The sequence below is a fragment of the Carcharodon carcharias genome, chromosome 10 (assembly GCF_017639515.1).
Source record: "Carcharodon carcharias isolate sCarCar2 chromosome 10, sCarCar2.pri, whole genome shotgun sequence".
Classification (NCBI taxonomy): Eukaryota; Metazoa; Chordata; class Chondrichthyes; order Lamniformes; family Lamnidae; genus Carcharodon; species Carcharodon carcharias.
In genome coordinates, this window is record NC_054476.1 from 141085139 (window position 1) to 141105345 (window position 20207).

Sequence of the window (20207 nt, forward strand, 5' to 3'; positions counted from 1 at the left end):
TCAATGTATAGATTTAATGTTTCAGCATTGTATATCAATAAGAGTCCTGAGAATGTGACTGCGCTGTTAGTGCATCCAGTCACTTGATTTAATCAGCTGTTGGATTCTCTCTGATTTAATAAGCATAGAGTAGCAATTTTCATCAGCCAGTTCACTAATGCATTTGTAACAATTCCTCTTTGCATATTTTAACTTTTAACACTTGGTCAGGGCAATAGAGTGGAATCTCAGCAGTAACAAGAAGGTAGAGGCAGTTCTAACCTTTCTGCTTTTTGGTGAAGCTACATTCTATAATATGAAAATTAAGCCGCACAATATTAATATTGCATCAGAAATTATTATAGCTACATACACTTCTGTCATAAATCTCCACATCTACCTTTATAATAGGAACTGTCTAGATTTTTAAACTTTGCAACTTATAATCATAAGTGGTGATGCTGCATTACACCAATAATTTGCAATTATAGAGCACCTTTAATATGGTAAAATGCCCCAAGGCACATCACAGGAACATTATTGGAAAAAAATTAATAGATGCGCATAGGATATATCAGGACAGATGACCAAAAGCTTGGTCAAAGAGGTAGGTTGTAAGATGCATCTTAAAGGTGGAAAGAGTCGAAGAGGTTTAGGAAGGAAGTTCTAGGGACAAAAAGAGAAAATATTATGATACTATCAACAGAAAATGTGACAGCACCAAAGCTCAAGCATTATTGCATAAACTGGTGCGAAATGATAGTTGGGCCTGAGGCTAGCACTTTGTTCTGAACTCTGGACACAGGACATGTGCTCTACGGGCTGTTCCCAGGGACACACACCGAGACAAACATCAACTGCAGCTGGAGGATCATCAACTCGGTGAAAGACGCTCTTTGGTCTGCCCAAAACTTGTTGGTCTTCCGGTGTAAAGAGTTGTCCCCGACCGAGTGTTGCAGACTGGCAAATTCCAAAGTCCAGGACTACGTGCTGAGGGACACACCAAAGCTTGGGGCAGCTGCCGCAAAGGCGCAATGGGGAAAGGTTGCTGTCTAAGACCTTTCTGCCACAGTTCACCGAGGCACTGAGAACTGTTTAGAACACCTCGGGCTGTACAGCTCAAAATGAATGTCTGCAAATGATTGTAATATTCATTTATTGTATTGATACATTTCGTGATACATGTTGTAAAAGTTGAACCTGATTGTACTTTTGTGATGGTGATGTTGAAATGGTTTGGAATGTTGTTGAAGATATTTTATGAATAAAGTATATTCTTGCAAAAAAAACTCTGGTATCTAAAGTGTCTTCAAGATATTGGTTATAGGGGGACACTCAATCTTTTGTTTACCAATTTTTACATCATTGACAGACAGGTTGTCACTAATTGGTAACCATACCTACCTGCCCTAAACCGGTTCCCAAGGAGGGGCATGCAAAAGTTTGGCTGGAAGTGTGATTGTAATCTTGTCTTTACACAATGCTTAGTTCTCTGGGTATCTCTTCAAAGTATGACTTCTACATTGCCAAAAAATTGTCCTCTCTGAACTTCCTCTCCTGACTACTCCAATTCTTGCTGGCGATACTAACTGCCAGAACCTCACCCAAAGGTCCATTCTTTCTGCTATGAACATGGATGTTGGGCGTTGGGAGGATATTTGATCCTGGATTCCAATGACTATTTACTGAACAGTGGTCAAGAACAGTAATTCTGGTCCCAGACCTGGGCCATTGATAGATTATCTACATCTCCTAATGTCATCACCACTGAGATCAATTAACAGCACAGGGATAATCATCCAGAGGCTGAGACTTACCTTGAAATTCAAAGTCTACAAGACTAGGATTGAGCGCATCGACATCTGTGCTGATATCTCCTTCTACAAGGATGTCATTTATATCCTTGGTCGGGGTGTTCTCTGTTAGCAGCTGGCTGCTGATGTCAGGGATTCTGTGAATTGGTGGCGTCTGTCCTGGGATAGGAGAATCTTGAGTGGAGTTGGTTTGTGCTCTGGTTTGGTTGTAGAGATGGGGCTGACAAAGTTGAGGTTGTGTGATTGCATGATCTGAGCAATCCTGGTTAGTGTTCATCTGCATTCCAGGCTCATGGTATGGATGAAGCTGAGGGTGGGGAATTATACATGGAGGTTGAAAGTGTCCCAGATGCTGGGAGTGGGATTGATCCTGAACATGCAGTGGAGATAATGGGGTTTGTGGATAGAGAGAAGGTGATGCCATCATTGAGGACTTTGTTTTATCAGGTTTTTCTCCAATCAATTTTTCCAGTTCATCTGCAAAGATTAATTTTGAATTTAATTCATTAGTATTACACAGTGCAGCTCTGCAGTGTCCAGTTACTCACTGGTTATTCTCACATAAGAACAAAAGAAATAGGAACAGGAGTAGACCATTTGACCCCTTGAGCCTACTCTGCCATTCAATAAGATCATGGCTGATCTTCTTGTGTTTCAATTTCCACATTCCCATCTATCCCCAATAACCTTTGATTCCCTTGCCTAACAAGAATCCATCTACCTCTGCCTTAAAAATATTCATTGACTCCATCTCCATCACCTTCTGAGGCAGACAGTTCCAAACTCACACAACCTCTGAGAGAAAAAATTTCCCTTCATCTCTGTCCTAAAAGGGCGAACCCTAATTTTAACAGTGCCCCCTAGTTCTGGACTCACCCACAAGAGGAAACATCCTTTCGACATCCAGCTTGTCAAGACCATTCAGGATCTTATATACTTCAGTCAAGTCACCCCTCACTCTTCTAAACTCCAGTGGAAACAAGCCCAGTCTGTCCAACCTTTCCTCATAAGACAACACACTCATTCCAGGTACCAATCTAGTAAACCTCCTCTGAACTGCTTCCAATGCATTTACCTCCTTTAAATAAGGAGATCAAAACTGCACACAGTTTTCGACGTGCGGTCTCACCAATGCCCTGTATAACTGAAGCATAACATCCTTACTTTTATGTTCAATCCCTCTCGTAATGAAGGATACCATTCCATTAGCCTTAATTATTTGCTGTACCTGCATAGTAACTTTTTGTGACTCGTACTAGAACATCTAGATCTCAGAATTATGCAGCCATTCTCTATTTAAGTAATACTTTTTTTTGGTTATTTTTGTTCTTCCTGCCAAAGTGAACAACTTCACATTTTCCCACATTAAACTCCATTTGCCAGATCTTTGCCCATTCACTTGACCTATCTCTATCCATCTGCAACTCCCTCGTGTCCTCTTCACAACATACTTTCCTACCTATCTTTGTGTCATCTGCAAATTTAGCAACCATGTCTTCACTCCCCTCATCTAAGTCATTGATGTAAATTGTAAAAAGTTGAGGCCCCAGCACAGACCCCTGTCACATCCTGCAAATCCGAAAAAGACCCATTTATGCATACTCTCTGCTTTCTGCCAGCCAGCCAATCTTCTATTCATGCTAATATGTCACCCCCTACACCATGAGCTTTTATTTTCAGTAATAACTTTTGATGTGGCACCATATCAAATGTCTTCCAGAAACCCAAGTACAGTGCATGCTACAGGCTTTCCCTTTAACCACTGCGCATGTTACTGCTTCAAAAATCTCCAATAAATTGATTGAACATGATTTCCTTGAGCTCTTCTAAGTGCCCAGCTATATCCTCCTTAATGATCAATTCTAACTTCCCCACAAAAGACGTCAAGCCAACTGGCCTATAGTTTCCTGATTTTTGCCTCCCTCCCTTCAATTTGCTACTTTCCAGTCTGATGGAACATTTCCAGAATCTCGAGAATTCTGGAAAACTAACACCAGTGCATCGACTACCTCATTAGCCACCTCTTTTAAGACCCTAGGATAAAGTCCATCGGGACCCAGAGACTTGTCAGCCACAGCTCCATCAGTTTGCTCAGTACCACTTCCCTAGTGATTGTAATTTCACCAAGTTCCTCTCTCCCTTTCGCCTCCTGATTTGCAGCTATTACGCAAATGATTTTTGTATCCTCTACAGTGAACACATAAGCAAGATATTTGTTCATTTCTTCTGCCATTTCCTTATTATCTACTATTAACCACCACCCCACCACCCCCCCACCCCCCACCCCCCACCCCTGTCACTCTCTAGAGGTCCAACACTCACTTTACTTACCCTTTTCCTTTTTGAATACTATTGCTATCCGTTTTTACATTTCTAGCTTCCCCTCTAATCTCTTTCTCCTGGTTAACCTATTAGTCTTTCTCTGCCATTCTTTATATTCTGACCAATCATCTGTCCTGCCACTCATCTTTGTGGAGCTGTATGCTTTTTCCTTAAGTTTGATACTTTACTTAACTTCTTTAGTTAACCATGGATGGTGGGTCCTCCCCTTAGATTCTTTCTTTATAATAGGAATGTACTTACTCTGAATACTCTGAAATATCCCCTTAAATGTCTGCCACTGCTTCTCTGTTGTTCTATCCTCTAGCCTAGTTTCCCAGTTCACTTCAGCTAGCTCAGCTTTCATCCGCACGTAGTTGCCCTTATTTAAGTTTAAGATACTAGCCTTAGACCTACTCTTCTCCCTTTCAAACTGGATTTAAAATTCAATCATATTGTAGTCGCTGTTACCTCAGGGTGCCTTTACTCTGAGGTCATTAGTTAACCCTGTCACATTACGCAATACCATGTCTAATATAACCTGCTTTCTGGTTGGTTCCAGAACATGCTGCTCTAAGAAACTATGTTGAAAACATTCTAAGAACTCCTTATCCAGGCTACTCCTGCCAATCTGATTTTTCCTGTTTATATGTAGATTAAAATCACCCATGATTATTGCCGTCCTTTTATCACAAGCACACAATACTTTCCCTTGACTACTTTGTCCTACACTTGAGGGGCCTGTAGACCACTCCCACTAAAGACATTTCCCCCCTACTATTCCTCATCTCCACCCAAACCGATTCTACATCCTGATCTCCTGAACCAAGGTCATCTCTACCTATAGCATCAATGCCCTATTTGATTAACAGTGCTACCCCTCCACCTTTACCTAGCTTCCTATTCTTCTTGAATGTCGTGTACCCCTTCAATATTAAGGATCCAATCTTTCTCGTCCTGCAGCCACGTCTCCGTAATAGCTATCAGTTCATATTTAGCTACTTCAATGTGGGCCATCAATTCATTTACTTTGTTATGAATGCTACGTGTATTCAGATAGAGAGCCTTCAGTTTTGTCTTTTTGTTACCTTTGTAACATCTGTTTGTAACATCGGTCTTGACTGTTCATGTATTCTTAGGTTGTTTCTCTTTGTCTCTTCCTGCCATTCTCTGACCCTCATTTCTCATATTACTGTTTTGCTCTCCTGTCTTGATTCTACACCTTGAATTGCAACTTCTACCCACGCTTGATCCCTCACCCCTCTTGTTTAGTTTAAAGCCCTCTTTAGTTCTCTAGTTATGCGAATTGCGAGGACACTCATCCACTCACTGGTCACTCTCACAATGACCAGTCACCTATTTAATTAGCTGTTATGTTTCCTACTTTACAACAGTGAGTATAATACATCATTGTCTCTTGGGACATGCTAAATTTATGAAAGGTGCTATAGAAATGCAAGTCTTTCTTCAACAAAGTAAAATACTGCAGATGTTGAAAATCTGAAATTAAAACAGGAAATACTGAATTGGTCCAGCAGATTAGGCAGCCTCTGTTCTTTTTTGTCAGTTTATTCATGGAGGCAAGCCGATGTGGAGCCCTGCTGAGTAAACCCACCTTATTTAAGGAAAGATGTAAATGCATTGGAAGCGATTCAGAGAAGGTTTAGCAGACTAATACCTGGAATGGGTGGGTTGCCTTATGAGGAAAGGTTGGACAGACTAGGCTTGTAGCTGCTGGAGTTTAGAAGAGTAAGAGGCGACTTGATTACAACATACAAGATCTTAACAGAGTCAATATGGAGAGGATGTTTCCTCTTGTGGGAAAATCTAGAACTAGGGGTCACTGTTTAAAAATAAGGGCTCGCCCATTTAAAACAGAGAGAAGCGAAATCCTTTCACTCAGAGGGTCGTGTGTCTTTGGAACTCTCTTCCTGAAAAGGCGGTGGAAGCAGAGTCTTCGAATATTTTTAAGGCAGAGCTGGATAGATTCTTGGTAAGCAAGGTGGTGGAAGGTTATAGGGGGTAGGTGGGAGGCTGACTTCAGGTTACTATCAGATCAGCTATGATCTTATCAAATGGCGGAGCAGGCTTGAGGGGCTAAATGGCCTACTCCTGCTCCTTGTTCATATGTTCGTATAAATAAAGCAGGCTGTTGCAGGCTGCTGAGTTTACCAAAATGGGCAGCAGATTGCTGCCCATTAGTAATCTTTCCTACTTGCCTGGCTTGGCCATGCTCTTTCTCACAGCCCCAGGATCTTTCCTCCTCCATTTCTGCAGCTCTTCCTGCATCTTCTGGATCTTGCTGGGGTTCAGGGTCCACAAACAGCCTTTTCTGGATGTTCCCCCAGACTTGTTCTCCACCTTCTCAAAACATTTATTCAAAGATAGGTTGTGTCGCACTGAGTTCTTCCAGCCATCGGGTGCTGTCTGCAACAACAATGAAACAGAATCTTTATTTCACTTCTCCCCTTCTGAAGTCTTTTGACTGTTAGTGGTATCAGTTCAACAGGAGATGGTCACCCTCTGGAACATTGCCTAAATGCCGATTTGGAACATTTAAGCCCAGAGGCTTTACTATTCAACACTATTCAACATCACAGCGGAGCTCAATCTTGTCCTCACTCAAACCCTTTCTCACTGGTACGTGTTGATCAGGATGACCAACTCCTGGCAAAAAAATTAAGGGATACTGTGCTGTTGGCACAAACCAGTAAGAGCGGTGGGGGTGGTGGGTGGAATGGGAGGGAGGGTTGGAGCGTGGTGGGTGGTTGGAGTGGGAGTTGGGGTGGCAGATTGTTGGGTGGAGTGGGAGTTGGGGGGCTGAGGGGTGGAGTGGGAGTAGGGCGTGGATTGGGAGTGGGGGGTAGGTGGAGTAGGAGTTCATGGGGTTGGGGGATGGATTGGGAGTGAGGGGTGTAGGTGAAGTGGGAGTTCAGTGGGGGGTGGTGGGATTGGGGGTGGAGTAGGAACAGGGGTGGCTAGTCTAGGGCTGTGAGAGCCAGTGAGTGCTGGAGGTTTCTGACTTTTTCAGGCTACCAGAGCAAAGCTTGAAGAGGAGAGCTCAGTGAGCTTGCACAGGTGTGTAGTACTTATGTGCAAAGCTCCAACATTACAAATATGGAAAAAACAGCACCCCGGCCTCAAACAACCCAGGACATAGGACAATTGGATTACAGGATGAATTTGGGACAGTTGATCATCCTGATGGGGCAGCTTGGGCAGTGGGGTATGGAAGTTGTTGTTTTCACAGTGTGTAAAAAATAAAGACAATGAAAATAAAAATTGAGGAGAGACTTTCAATTTGTGATTGAAAATGCTGCATCGTAATACCCAGGTGCTTTGGTGGGTTAATCTAAATCAGTAGTGTGTATGTATAATATTTTAAGTTTTAGCTACATTAATCCTATAAAACTACCACTGTATAAATACAGAATTCTTTACATTTATTTGGGTGGCACAGTGTTTATTTAATAAGACCACCATTGGAGTACTTTGTGTCTCCAACAACCACAACCATCTTCCTTTCTGCTGGGTATGACTCCAACCAGTGGAGAAAAGAGCTGAACTCCTGAGGTGCGGTGAGAGTGACTGCCCTACATATCAAGGTAACGTTTAACTGAGTGTGGCATCAAGGAGCCCTAGCAAAACTGGAATCAATGGGAATCAGAGGTAAAATTCTCCGCTGGTTGGAGTCATACCTAGAACAAAGGAAGATGGTTGTGATCTTTGGAGGTCAATCACCTCAGTTCCAGGATGTCTCTGTAGGAGTTCCCCAGGGTAGTGTCCTAGGCCAAACCATCTTCAGCTGCTTCACCAATGACCTTCGTTCCATCATAAGGTCAGAAGTAGGGATGTTCGCTGATGATTGCACAATGTTCAACACCATTCGCGACTTCTCAGATACTGAAGCAGTCCATGTCTAAATGCAGCAAGACCTGGATAATATCCAGGGTTGGGCTGACAAGTGGCAAGTAACATTCACGCCACACAAGTGCCAGGCAATGACTATCCCCAACAAGAAAGAATCAAACCATCACTCCTTGACATTCAATGGCATTACCATCACTGAATCCCCCACCATCAACATCCTGGGGGTTACCATTGACCAGAAACTGAACTGGACTAGCCATATAAATACTGTGGCTACCATAGCAGAAATAGGCCATTCGTCCCAACAATTTTATGTCACTGTTTATGCCCCACATGAGCCTTCTCCCACCCTACTTCATCTCTGGATCATTCTATTTAATCCTCTCTCACATATTAGATTTCCCTTAAATTCATTGGTGCTATTTGCCTCAGATTTTACATTCTCACCACTTCTGAATAAAGAAGTTTCTTTTGACATGTTCTCCCCTTTCCTTTGTGCTATGTTTGTTGTTGTTAACATGACACAAAATCTTGGAGAAATTGGAAAGATTTTCTGCTGCTATAAATGAATTTAGGTGCAAACATTAAAAATGTTCACAAAATGTTCACTTTAACATCTGCTCACTTCAGGAGCCTCTGAACTGACAGTTACAAAAGCCAGATTTGATTGCCTGTCTTCTAGTTAACAGATAAAAAAACAGTCAGGAGACAAGCCAGAATTTCACTCTCCCATGAGGCACTTTTAAAGTTGGAAGGAAGGAGCTATGGGGTTAATAAAAACAGAAAATGCTGGAAATACTCAGCAGGTCTGACAGCATCTGTGGAGGGAAAAACAGAGTTAACGTTTCGGGTAAGTATGACTCTTCTTCAGGGCTAAACAGAAGTAGAAATGTGTTTAAATTTATACTGTTTAAGGGGATGGAGCAGGTGAAGCTGGACAGAAGGCCAGCGATAGTTGGGGACTAAGGAGAGATTGACAAAGATGTCATGGACACAAGACAAAGGGACTGTTAATGGTAAAGATTAAAGAAGGTAAAAGCAAAATACTGCAGATGCTGGAAATCTGAAACAAAAACAAAAATTGCAGGAAAAACTCAGCAGGTCTGTGGAGAGAAAGACAGAGTTAACGTTTTGAATCCGTATGACTCTTCATCAGAACTAAAGAGAAATAAAAATGTAGTGAAATATAAACTGTTTAAGGGGGGTTGGACAGGTGAAGCTGAATAGAGTGCCAGTGATAGGTGGAGGCAAAGGAGAGATTGCCAAAGATGTCATAAGCAAAAGGTCAAAGGGGTGTTGATAGTGGTGATATTAGCTAAAGAATGTGCTAATGGTGACATTAAGGGTGGAAAGCAGGATGAGCAAGTGACAGATGGCCCTAGTGGGGGTGGGATGGAGGGAGGGGATCGAAAGAGGCTAAAAGGTGGGTATAAAACAATGAATGGAAATACATTTTAAAAGTAATAATATTAGAAATTGGTGGGAAAAGAAAAATATATTTTTAAAAAATAACTAAAAATAAATGAAAATAAGAAAAATATATATAGTAATTATGAGAAAAGGGGGATCAAAAAGGGGTGAGGATGGAGGAGAGAGTTCATGATCTGAAGTCGTTGAACTCAATGTTAAGTCCGGAAGTCTGTGAAGTGCCTAATCGGAAGATGAGGTGCTGTTCCTCCAGTTTGCGGTGAGCTTCACTGGAACATTGCGGCAGGCCAAGGATGGAGATGTGGGCATGAGAGCAGGGTGGTGTGTTGAAATGGCAAGTGACAGGAAGGTCTGGGTCATGCTTGCAGACAGACCGAAGGTGTTCCGCAAAGCGGTCACCCAGTCTGTGTTTAGTCTCTCCAGTGTAGAAGAGACCGCATTGGGAGCAGTGAATGCAGTAGACTAAATTGAGGGAAGTGCAAATGAAGTGCTGAAAGGAGTGTTTGGGCCCTTGGATGGTGAGGAGGGGGAAAGTAAAGGGCAAGTGTTGCACTTTCTGCGGTTGCATGGGAAGGTGCTGTGGGAGGGGGGTTGAGGTGTAGGGGGTGGTGGAGGAGTGGACCAGGGTGTCCCGGAGGGAACAGTCCCAACGGAATGCCGACATGCTGGGGGTTGGGGGGGGGGGGGGGGGGGGGGGGGGGGAGGTCAAGGGAAGATGCGTTTGGTGGTGGCATCATGCTGGAAATGGCGAAAGATGATCCTTTGAATGCTGAGGCTGGTGGGGTGATAAGTGAGGACAAGGAGGACCCTATCATGGTTCTGGGAGGGAGAGGAAGGTGTGAGGGCAGATGCACAGGAGATGGGTCGGACATGGTTGAAGGCCCTGTCAACCACCGTGGGTGGAAAACCTCAGTTAAGGAAGAAGGAAGACATGTCAGAAGAACTGTTTTGGAAAGTGGCATCATCGGAACAGATGTGATGGAGGTGAAGGAACTGAGAGAATGGGATGGAGTCCTTATTGGAGGCAGGGTGTGAGGAGCTATAGTTGAGGTAGCTATGGGAGTCGGTGGGCTTGTAATGAATATTGGTGGATAGTCTAAACCAGAAATTGAGACAGAGAGGTCAAGGAAGGGAAGAGAAGTGTCAGTGATGGACCATGTGAAAGTGATGGAGGGGTGGAAATTGGAAGCAAAATTAATAAATTTTTCCAAGTGCGGACTAAAGCATGAAGCAGCACTGAAACAGCCATCAATGTACTGGAGAAAGATTTGTGGGAGGAGGCCTGAGTAGCTCTGGAACAAGGAATGTTCCACATACCCCATAAAGAGACAGGCATAACTGGAACCCATGAGGGTACCCATGGTCACACCTTTTACTTGGAGGAAGTGAGACACGTTTAAGGAGAAATTGTTCAGTGAGAGAACAACTTCAGGCAGCTGGAGGAGAGTGATGGTGGATGGAGATTGTTCGGGCCTCTGTTCAAGGAAGAAGTGGAGAGCACTCAGACCATCCCGGTGGGGGGTGGAGGTGTAGAGGGATTGGATGTCCATGTGAAGAGGAGGCAGTTGGGGCCAGGGAACTGGAACTTGTTGATATGATGTAGAGCATCAGAGGAATCGTGGATGTAGGTGGGAAGAGACTGGACAAGGGGAGAAAGAATGGAATCAAGATAGCAAGAAATGAGTTCTGTGGGGCAGGAACAGGCTGATACAATCGGTCTGCCAGGACAGTCCTGTTTGTGGATTTTGGGTAGGAGGTAGAAGCGGGCTCTCCGAGGTTGGGAGATCATGAAGTTGGAAGCTGTGGAGGGAAGATCTCCAGAGGAGATGAGGTCAGTGACAGTCCTGGAAACAATGGCTTGATGTTCAGTGTTGGGGTCATGGTCCAGGGGGAGGTAGGAGGAAGTGTCTGCGAGTTGGTGTTCAGCCTCTGCGAAGTACAACAGCACCACCCTTGTCAGCAGGTTTGATGACAAAGTCAGGGTTGGACCTGAGAGAATGGAGCTCGGCAAGTTCAGAAGGAGACAGGTTAAAGTGGGTGAGAAGAGCAGAGAAATTGAGACGACTGATGTCACACCGACAGTTCTCAATGAAAAGATCAAGAGCAGGTAAGGATCCAGAGGGAGGGAGAATATTGGAGGCAGGTGAAAGGATCCGTTGAATGGGGGAGGACTCCTGCCCAAAGAAGTGAGCACGGAGATGAAGGCGGCAGAAGAACAGTTCAACATCGTGCCAAGCCTGGAATTCATTGAGGTGAGGGCGTAAGAATATGAAACTGAGTCCTTTGCGGAGTACTGAACATTCAGCATCAGAGAGGGGAAGGTCAGGGGGTATGGTGAATACACGGCTAAGGCTGGGATTAGAAGACGGAATGGGGGGGAGTCAGAGGGATGGGCAGGGGTGGAGGGTCCTGGTTGAGCGTTGGTGTCGATGAGTTGTTGGAGCTTGTGTTCCTTAGCATCTGAAAGAAAGAAGGAGCTGATAGTGGCATAAAGGTAAGAAAATAGAATATGTTAATAGTAGAACAAGGATCAGCATTCTGTGAAAGAACATGGAACAAGTCACAGCCCTTCTGTTGGGGGTTATTCTTTTCCTGGAGAGGGCACATATGTTGTACATTCATGAAAGTAATGACAGTGGACCTCTTTTCAGGTCTAGTTGGATTTGGTGGCTAAAAATGGTCTGAATTTTTGTCAGGCCACTCATTCTTTCAGTGCGGTAACTGAGCACTACCTGCTGATCACAAGGCTTTATTGCAGCCTGTTCATACAAACCTCCTCCTTGTCCTACTTGTTAAATCTGAAGCACTACAGCACAAATTGTAATCTATCATATGTGTGAGAGACCTGTCACTTTGAGCTGTGTCTGTGTTGTTAAATGCAGCAGGAATGCAATATTCTGAGTCTGGCAGATAATTTGTTAGTAATTTCAGAAAATAACCGGAGGAGTGGACAATAAGTGGTGATTAATTCCACATAGCAGCTAGGATAGTAATTATCTGATACTTAAAGTTGCAATCCCCAGGACTTCCAGATGGCAACATCTAAAGTGACACGTGTTAACGGATAAGAATTAATGTACATTGTGGTTAAAATGGTGAGCAGTTGTTTAAATGGGCCACATTAGATACAGATTAACATTCTGGCCCCTGGCATTCAGCAAATGAGTGGGGTTGCTGTACATAGATTCTCATTGTCTCTAGATTTACGTGTCCTGACACTTTAATGGGTTGGTGGAAGTCTTGTGACAGGAATATTAATGGCAGATTAAAGTCAGCTGTGCCCTGTTGGGTGTTACTTTTACCAGAGTCAGAAGGTTTGTGGATTCAATTTTCACTTCAGAGACAGGGGGTGGAATCATCCCAGATTTGCACAAAGTGCGGTAGTAGGTGTAAGAAAAGATGTTTTACCCGTCGACTGCAATGACAGATTTTTGCACCATATCGTCCCCTTTCAGCCTCATAAATTATGCAGTCACATGCCGGATCACTGGTGGCTGGCCTCCTATTTGCCCGCCATGCCGTTACCTTGCCGCTTCCTCACTCTGGTTGCCATATTTAAACTGCAGCCGTGTGCACACTTCTCAATGCTTGCAGCTCAGGACCACTCCAGTGAAGACATAGCCCTAAAAGCCAAGAATAGTGCAGCCCCCCCAATTCAGTGATGCATCCCTGGAATGCATTCTGGACACCATCAAGGCTCACCGCGATGTCCTCTACCCCTGCTCTGGCCACAGGAGGCCCATCAGCCTCACCACTCCGGCTTGGGAGGCAGTGGCAGAGGTGTTCAGTGCCAATGCTGCATGCAAGAGGTCGACCATCCAGTGCAGAAAAAGGATGAATCATCTCATCCATGTCACCAGGGTAAGGCAACCATCTCATCACTCCAAACTCACACACTCACAAGCCCATCACATATTCACTGGCATCTCATTCACTGCCAGCTCAAGGGATATCACCCTTGAGAAGAGTGCGAGAGGAGGACCCTGGGACAGGTAATCAGCAGCACCTAGAGGATCTAGTCCATCTAGAGGATCAAGCATCTAGTCTATACTCAAGTAGGGGTAAGGGTAAAATAAAGGCAAGGATCCACATTCTATTTAGTTAAGGTATGTCTGGGGAGCTCAGTCCTGTGATTTGCACATCCTGCGCTATGTGGGAAATCCTAGATGCTCCTGGTGGTCTGGATGACTATATGTGCAGGAGGTGTCTCCGACTGGAGCAACTCGAGCTCCAGGTTTTGGAGCTTGAGCAGCAGCTGGGGGCACTACGGTGCAATCACAAGGCTGAGAGGTTCGTGGATAGTACGTTTCAGGAGGTGGTCACCCCGCAGCTTAAGGAAGTGCAAGAAGACAGGGAATGGGTGGCCGCCAGATAGAAGAAGGGGACCAGGCAGGTAGTGAGGGAATCCCCCCAGTGCATCTTGCTCACAAACCATTTTTCAGCCTTGGAAAACGGAGAGAGTGATGGTTCCTCTGTGGAGGCCAACCAGAGCCAAGGCCATGGCACTGTGGGTGGTCCAGCTGCTCGGTGGGGGTTGGGAGGAAGAAGTGTGGAAGGGCAATAGTGGTAGGAGATTCGTTAGTAAGGGGAGTAGACAGGTGCTTCTGCGGCTGTAGAAGTGACTCCTGGATGGTATGTTGCCTCCCAGGTGCCATGGTCAAGGATGTTACTGAACGGCTGCAGGACATTCTGAAGAGGGAGTGTAAACAGCCAGAGGTCACGGTGGGACCAATGACATAGGAAGAAAGAGGAATGAGATCCTGCAAGCACATTTTAGGGAGTTAGGGAAGAAATTGAAAAGCAGGTCTTCAAAGGTAGTAATCTCTGGATTACTGTTGGTGCCACGCAGTACTGAGTATAAGAAGGATAGAGCAGATGAATGCATGGCTGGAGAGATGGTGCAGGAGGGAGGGCTTTAGATTCCTGGGGCATTGGGACCATTTCTAGGGGAGGTGAGACCTATACAAGTTGGATATGTTACATCTTAACAGGAACAGGACCAACATCCTTGCAGGGAAGTTTGCCAATGCTGTTGGGGCAGATTTAAACTAAATTGGCAGGGGGATGGGATCCTTAAAAGTAGTTCAGATGGGAGAGAAGCTGAGATGGAATTAGAAGTTAAAATGCTAGTAAGTAGTTTGGAAGGCAGGAGAACCATAGGCTAGATAAGAAAGAAGTGAGTTTAGCAAGGCTAAACGGAATATATTTTAATATAAGGAGCTTGAGGAATAAGACAGACAAGCTGAAGGCACAGATAGGCATGTGGGAGTATGATATCATAGCTATTATTGAGACCTGGTTAAAAGAAGGGCAAGATTGGCAGCTCAATATTTCTGGTTACAGAGCATTCAGATGAGATCGAGATGAGAGAAGAGGAGGGGGGGGTGGGGTTGCAATATTGATCAAGGAATCAACTATAGCAGTGAGGAGGGATAATATCTTGGAAGAATCATCAAATGAAGCCATATGGGTAGAAGTAAAAAACACAAAGGGACAAACACACTGTTGGGTGTGTACTATAGGCCCCCAAAGAGTCAGGGAGAGATAGAAGATCAAATATGTAATCAAATTTCAGAGAATTGTAAGAAGAATAGGGTAGTAATAGTAGGGGATTTTAACTACCCAAATATTAACTGGGATAGTTTTAGCATGCAAGGTAGGGAGGGAGAAAAATTCTTAAGTTGCATCCAGGAGAACTTTTTTGGCTATTATGTAGAAAGCCCAACAAGGGAGGGGGCAACTCTGGACCTAATATTCAGAAATGAGCCCGGACAGGTGGAAGGCACATCAGTAGGGGAGTATTTTGGAGCTAGTGATCATAACTCAGTTAGATTTAAGATAATTATGGAAAAGGGCAAGGTTGGGCTGGGAGTAAAAGTTCTAAACTGGGGAAAGTCAAATTTTACTAAGATGAGATGTGATTTGGCCCAAGTGGACTGGGAGCAGCTACTTGCAGATAAAACTGTCAGAGCAGTGGGAGGCATTCAAGGAGGAAATAGCAAGAGAATAGGGCAAATACATTCCCATAAAGATGAAGGGGGGACCAAGTCCAGAGAACCCTGGATGCCAAGGGACATAAAGGTTAAGCTTAAGGAAAAAAAGAGAAGCTTATGGCAGATACCGACGGCTCAGTACGGCAGAGTCCTTAGAGGAGTATAAAAAGTGAGGAGGGGAACTTAAAAATGAAATTAGGAAAGCTAAGAGAGTGCATGAGAAAGCACTGGTGGGTAGAATAAAGGAAAACCCAAAGGGGTTTTTTAAACATATAAAGAGCAAGAGAATTACTAGGGAAAGAATAGGGGCAATTAGGGACCAAAGAGGTAATGTGTGTGTGGACCGGAAGATGTGGGTGCAGTCCTCAATGAATACTTTGCGTCGGTCTTCACAATGGAAAAGGACAACGCAGATATAGACATCAAGGTGGAGGACTGTGAAATGTTAGAGGAAATTAGCATAGAGAGAGAGGAGGTACTGGTGGGTTTAGTGGCCTTAAAAGTGGGTAAATCCGTAGGCTCGGATGAAATGTATCCCAGGCTATTGTGGGAGGCCAGGGACGAGATGTTAGGGGTCCTGGCTGTAAATTTCAAAACCTTTCTGGCCACAGGTGAGGTGCCAGAGCACTGGTAATGTTGTCCCATTACTGAAAAAGGGAGGAAGGGATAGACCAGGAAATTTTTTCACCCGGAGGGTGGTGGGAGTCTGGAACTCACTGCCTGAAAGGGTGGTTGAGTCAGAAACTCTCATAACATTTCAGAAGCATTTAGATATTCACTTGTGTTGAATCCCACCATGGCAGATGGTGGAATTTGAATCCAATAAAAATCTGGAATTAAAAGTCTGGTGATCACCACTGCTGATAGTTTGTTGGGGGTAGGTGGGATGCTGATTTCAGGTTACTATCAGATCAGCCATGATCTTATTAAATGGCGGAGCAAGCTAGAGGGGCTGAATGGCCTACTCTTGCTCCTTGTTTGACAGTGCAGTGTTCCCTTAGTACTGCCATTCCAACAGTAGAGCACTCCCTCTGTACTAACCCTTTGACACAACAGTGCAACAGTCCCTCAGTGCTGGTTGATTGTTAAAGGGTAAGTGCCCTCAGGATCTGTGACAGCCAATCTTCTATCCATGCTAGTACCTTGCCTCTAACACCATGGGCTCTTATCTTACTGAGCAGCTTCCTATGCGGCACCTTGTCAAAGGCCTTCTGGAAGTCCAAGTAGATAACATCCATTGGCTTTCCTTTGTCTAACCTACTCGTTACCTCCTCAAAGAATTCTAACAGATTTGTCAGGCATGACCTCCCCTTGATGAAACCATGCTCACTTTGCCCTATTTTACCATGCACTTCCAAGTATTCTGAAATCTGAGCCTTAATAATGGACTCTAAAATCTTACCAACTACTGAGGTCAGGCTAATTGGCCTGTAATTTCCAGTCTTTTGCCTCACTCCCTTCTTAAACAGGGGGGTTACATTAGCGATTTTCCAGTCCTCTGGGACCCTCCGACTCCAGTGATTCCTGAAAGATCACCACTAACGCCTCCACTATCTCTTCAGCTATCTCCTTCAGAACTTTGGGGTGTGATCCATCTGGTCCAGGTGATTTATCCACCTTCAGACCTTTCAGTTTTCCTAGCACCTTCTCCTTGGTAATGGCCATCATACTCACCTCTGCCCCCCCGACTCTCTTGAACTTTGGAGATGTTACTCATGTCTTCCACTGTGAAGACTGACGCAAAGTACCTATTTAGTTCCTCTGCCATTTCTTTGTTTCCCACAATTACTTCTCCAGCGTCATTTTCCAGCGGCCCAATATTCACTTTTGCCTCTTTCTTACCCTTTATATATCTAAAAAAACTCTTGCAATCTTCTTTTATATTACTGACTAGCTTACCCTCATATTTAATCTTCTCCCTCCTTATTTCTTTTTTAGTTGTCCTCTGTTGGTCTTTGTAGGCTTCCCAATCCCCTGGTTTCCCACTGCTCTTCGCCGCATTGTATGCTTTCTATTTAGCTTTTATGCTGTCCCTGACTTCCCTTGTCAGCCATGGTTGCCTTGTCCTCCCTTTAGTATGCTTCTTCTTCCTAGGGATGAATTTTTGCTGTGTCTCCCAAATTACTCCCAGAAACTCCTGCCATTGCTGTTCCACTGTCTTTCCTGCTAGGCTCATCTCCTAGTCAATTCTGGCCAGCTCCTCCCTCATGCCTCTGCAGTCGGCGAGTGGGAGCAGGGCCCACTCGCTGATGCGTAAAATGACGCGGGGATATGTTGGGTGTGTGCCCTGACGTCACCCCGCGTCATTTAGATTTTCAGTTCGGAGGACGTGCAGCCAACAGCCTGTTTAGGCCTTTAAAAAACTAATTAACCTCATTGATGGACCTGCCTGTCCAACCTTAAGGTTGGTGGGCAGGCTGGGAGCCCAAGTGGGCCTCGGGAAAAGCCTGAAACCTCATCCACGGGCGGGATGAGGTTTCAAGATGGTAATTAAAGTTTTAAGAAAGGTTTCAATAAAACTTATGCACATGTCCCAACTCATGTGACAGTGTCACATGAGGGAACATGGCAGGGAAAAATTTTAAACATGTTTATCAGAAGTTTTAAATCAGAGCCGATCTTGCTGAGGCAGCACTTTGCCTCAGTGAGATCTGTGCGCTCTATCATATGCATGCGCGATAGAGCGCACTCCCGGCTGAGGGAATTCCCCCCCCACGCCCGCACAGGGAGCACATAGCGCTTCCTGGCGGATGTCACGCTGGGCAGGCCTTAATTGGCCCACCCGCTTAAAATGGCTGCACCCCCTCAACCGGGGGCACCAACTGGAAGGCCGCCCGCCGGCGCACGCTCCTGTACTTCCCCCCCAACAGGGGAAAATGTTGCCCTGGGTCTCTGGATTACTAACTAGCCCAGTGACAATACCAATATGCCACCATCTCCCCTAATTATAAAATACACTGTTGGGTGGATTTTTAACATATTTTTCAAAGAGGGATCATTTTTAAAATTCTTTTGTTTGTCCCTAGCTCATTTTGGACTCTGATGTTGCTGTGGTTGAGCAGAGAGAGCAGGTGAATTACTTTGTTACCCCAACAATGCTGCATTTGAGTTGGTCAACATGTTGAGACAGGTCCTGAGCAGGTTCACCTTTTCCAATCTCTAGGAAGCATCAGGAGGACAAGAAAAGGGGGCCAAATGGGAAATGTAGGCCCTAATTTGCACGTTCCATTGTTTGATGGAGAGAATTAGAGCAGGAACATCTCAGGAGCTTAGTGTCTGAGAAATCCCATGAGTAGCCTGCGGTGACTCAGGAATGACTGGAATGAAACATAAACCTGCAGACTGAAAGCCTCTTTTGTGCAATAGATTCCTGATTTCACTGCAGGAATCTTGCTCCCTCTTATCTGTTCATCTGTCAGTGAGATATTACATAATGATTTATCAGATTATTATACTCTGTAGCAGCTGTGCTGGATCAGATTTCTTAATTTCTCATAATTTATAATTACTGATTTCTTTTTGTCTGATCTGAACTCTTGGGTACACATTAGGACTTGTGATAAATACAAACAAGATTGCTATTTTCAGAGACTCAAATTTCTATCCTGCTCCTTCACCCTTTTGTACAAAACACTCCTTCAATGTCCTTATCAAGTCTTAACTGGTAGTCATCTCTAATGGACATGTCTGTGGTTTCTCTGCAACCTCTTACAAACAGATAAACTGTCATGAGAAATCAACTTAGCATAATGAAATTTTTCTGGAAACAAGTGGTTTCAATTTCACCATAATTTACAAGTGGAAGACATGCTAGTGTCATGAAAATATAATAATTCTCATAATATTGTTGTGAGTTATTGTAAAAGTAGGTTAATAGTAGGGTTTGGATAGTTTCTGTGTGTGTGTGTGTGTGGGATTTAATTGAATTGGAGACAGCTGGTCTGGAGGCTTTGACTCATCAAAAGAAGCTGGGTTTGAAATGCTAAATATGTAAACATGGCTAAAGTCTTAGAATGTGAGGTGAGTAGAATTTGCATTCTTAGATAAATCAGGGTAATTTGAATTTCAAAGAGATGGCAGGATGTTACACCTAGCCAGAGAAGCTAGGCCAAGCGGTGTGTTTATTTTTCCCAAAGGTTCCTGATAATATTATCACCATGAAGAGATTTATATTATGAGAAAGGTAAAATTCCAAAGACATATGGGAACAATGGAATTTACATTAAAAGGGATAAACATGTATAAAGGAAAGGGAGGCTATGTGTTAGGGAAAGCATTGTAGCATTGTAAGATCTACCAGAAGTGTGAAAAGCTTCCAATATTTGTGTATTAAGTCTGCTGTCTACAGAAACTGAAGCTGGGAAAAGCCACTTTGAATTCTACTGTCCACGGTATTGTGTTAACCGGCCAGAATTTATTTAAAATCTATTTTTTGTTTATTGTTGCCTTAATGGGGGTGTAACTAGAAGCCAGATTAATTAGGGGTTTTAGGAGTTATTATAGTAGTAATTTGTAGACCTATGTATGTGCTTGAAATCTTTTCTTTTGTTATTAAGTGTTTAATTTAGTTTTCTAAAAAATCTCTAACGTCTTGGTGGACTTAGTACTACTGAATTCAGGGCACGCATCTCGAAATAATTTTTAAAATTCATTTACGGGATGTGGGCTTCGCTGGTTGGGTCAGCATTTATTGCCTATCCCTAGTTATCCTTGAGAAGGTGTCGGTGAGCTGCCTTCTTGAACCACTGCATTACATGTGGTATAGGTACATCCACAGTGCTGTTAGGAAGGGAGTTCCAGGATT

The 20207-nt window shown here is 44.0% G+C and overlaps 1 protein-coding gene across 1 annotated transcript in view; it reads right to left on the reverse strand.

The window, feature by feature from the left end:
- Nucleotides 1–1734: 1734 nt before the first annotated feature.
- The window catches only part of LOC121283499 (forkhead box protein N1-like), a 68217-nt gene continuing 49744 nt past the window's right edge, over nucleotides 1735–20207 (reverse strand). Inside the window, exons 6-7 of the mRNA XM_041198151.1 lie at nucleotides 6332–6539; nucleotides 1735–2270 (exon numbers count right to left, since the gene is read on the reverse strand). Coding sequence (XP_041054085.1) covers nucleotides 1753–2270; nucleotides 6332–6539 — 726 coding nt within the window. The 3' untranslated portion in view covers nucleotides 1735–1752. The remainder of the gene's footprint in view (nucleotides 2271–6331; nucleotides 6540–20207) is intronic.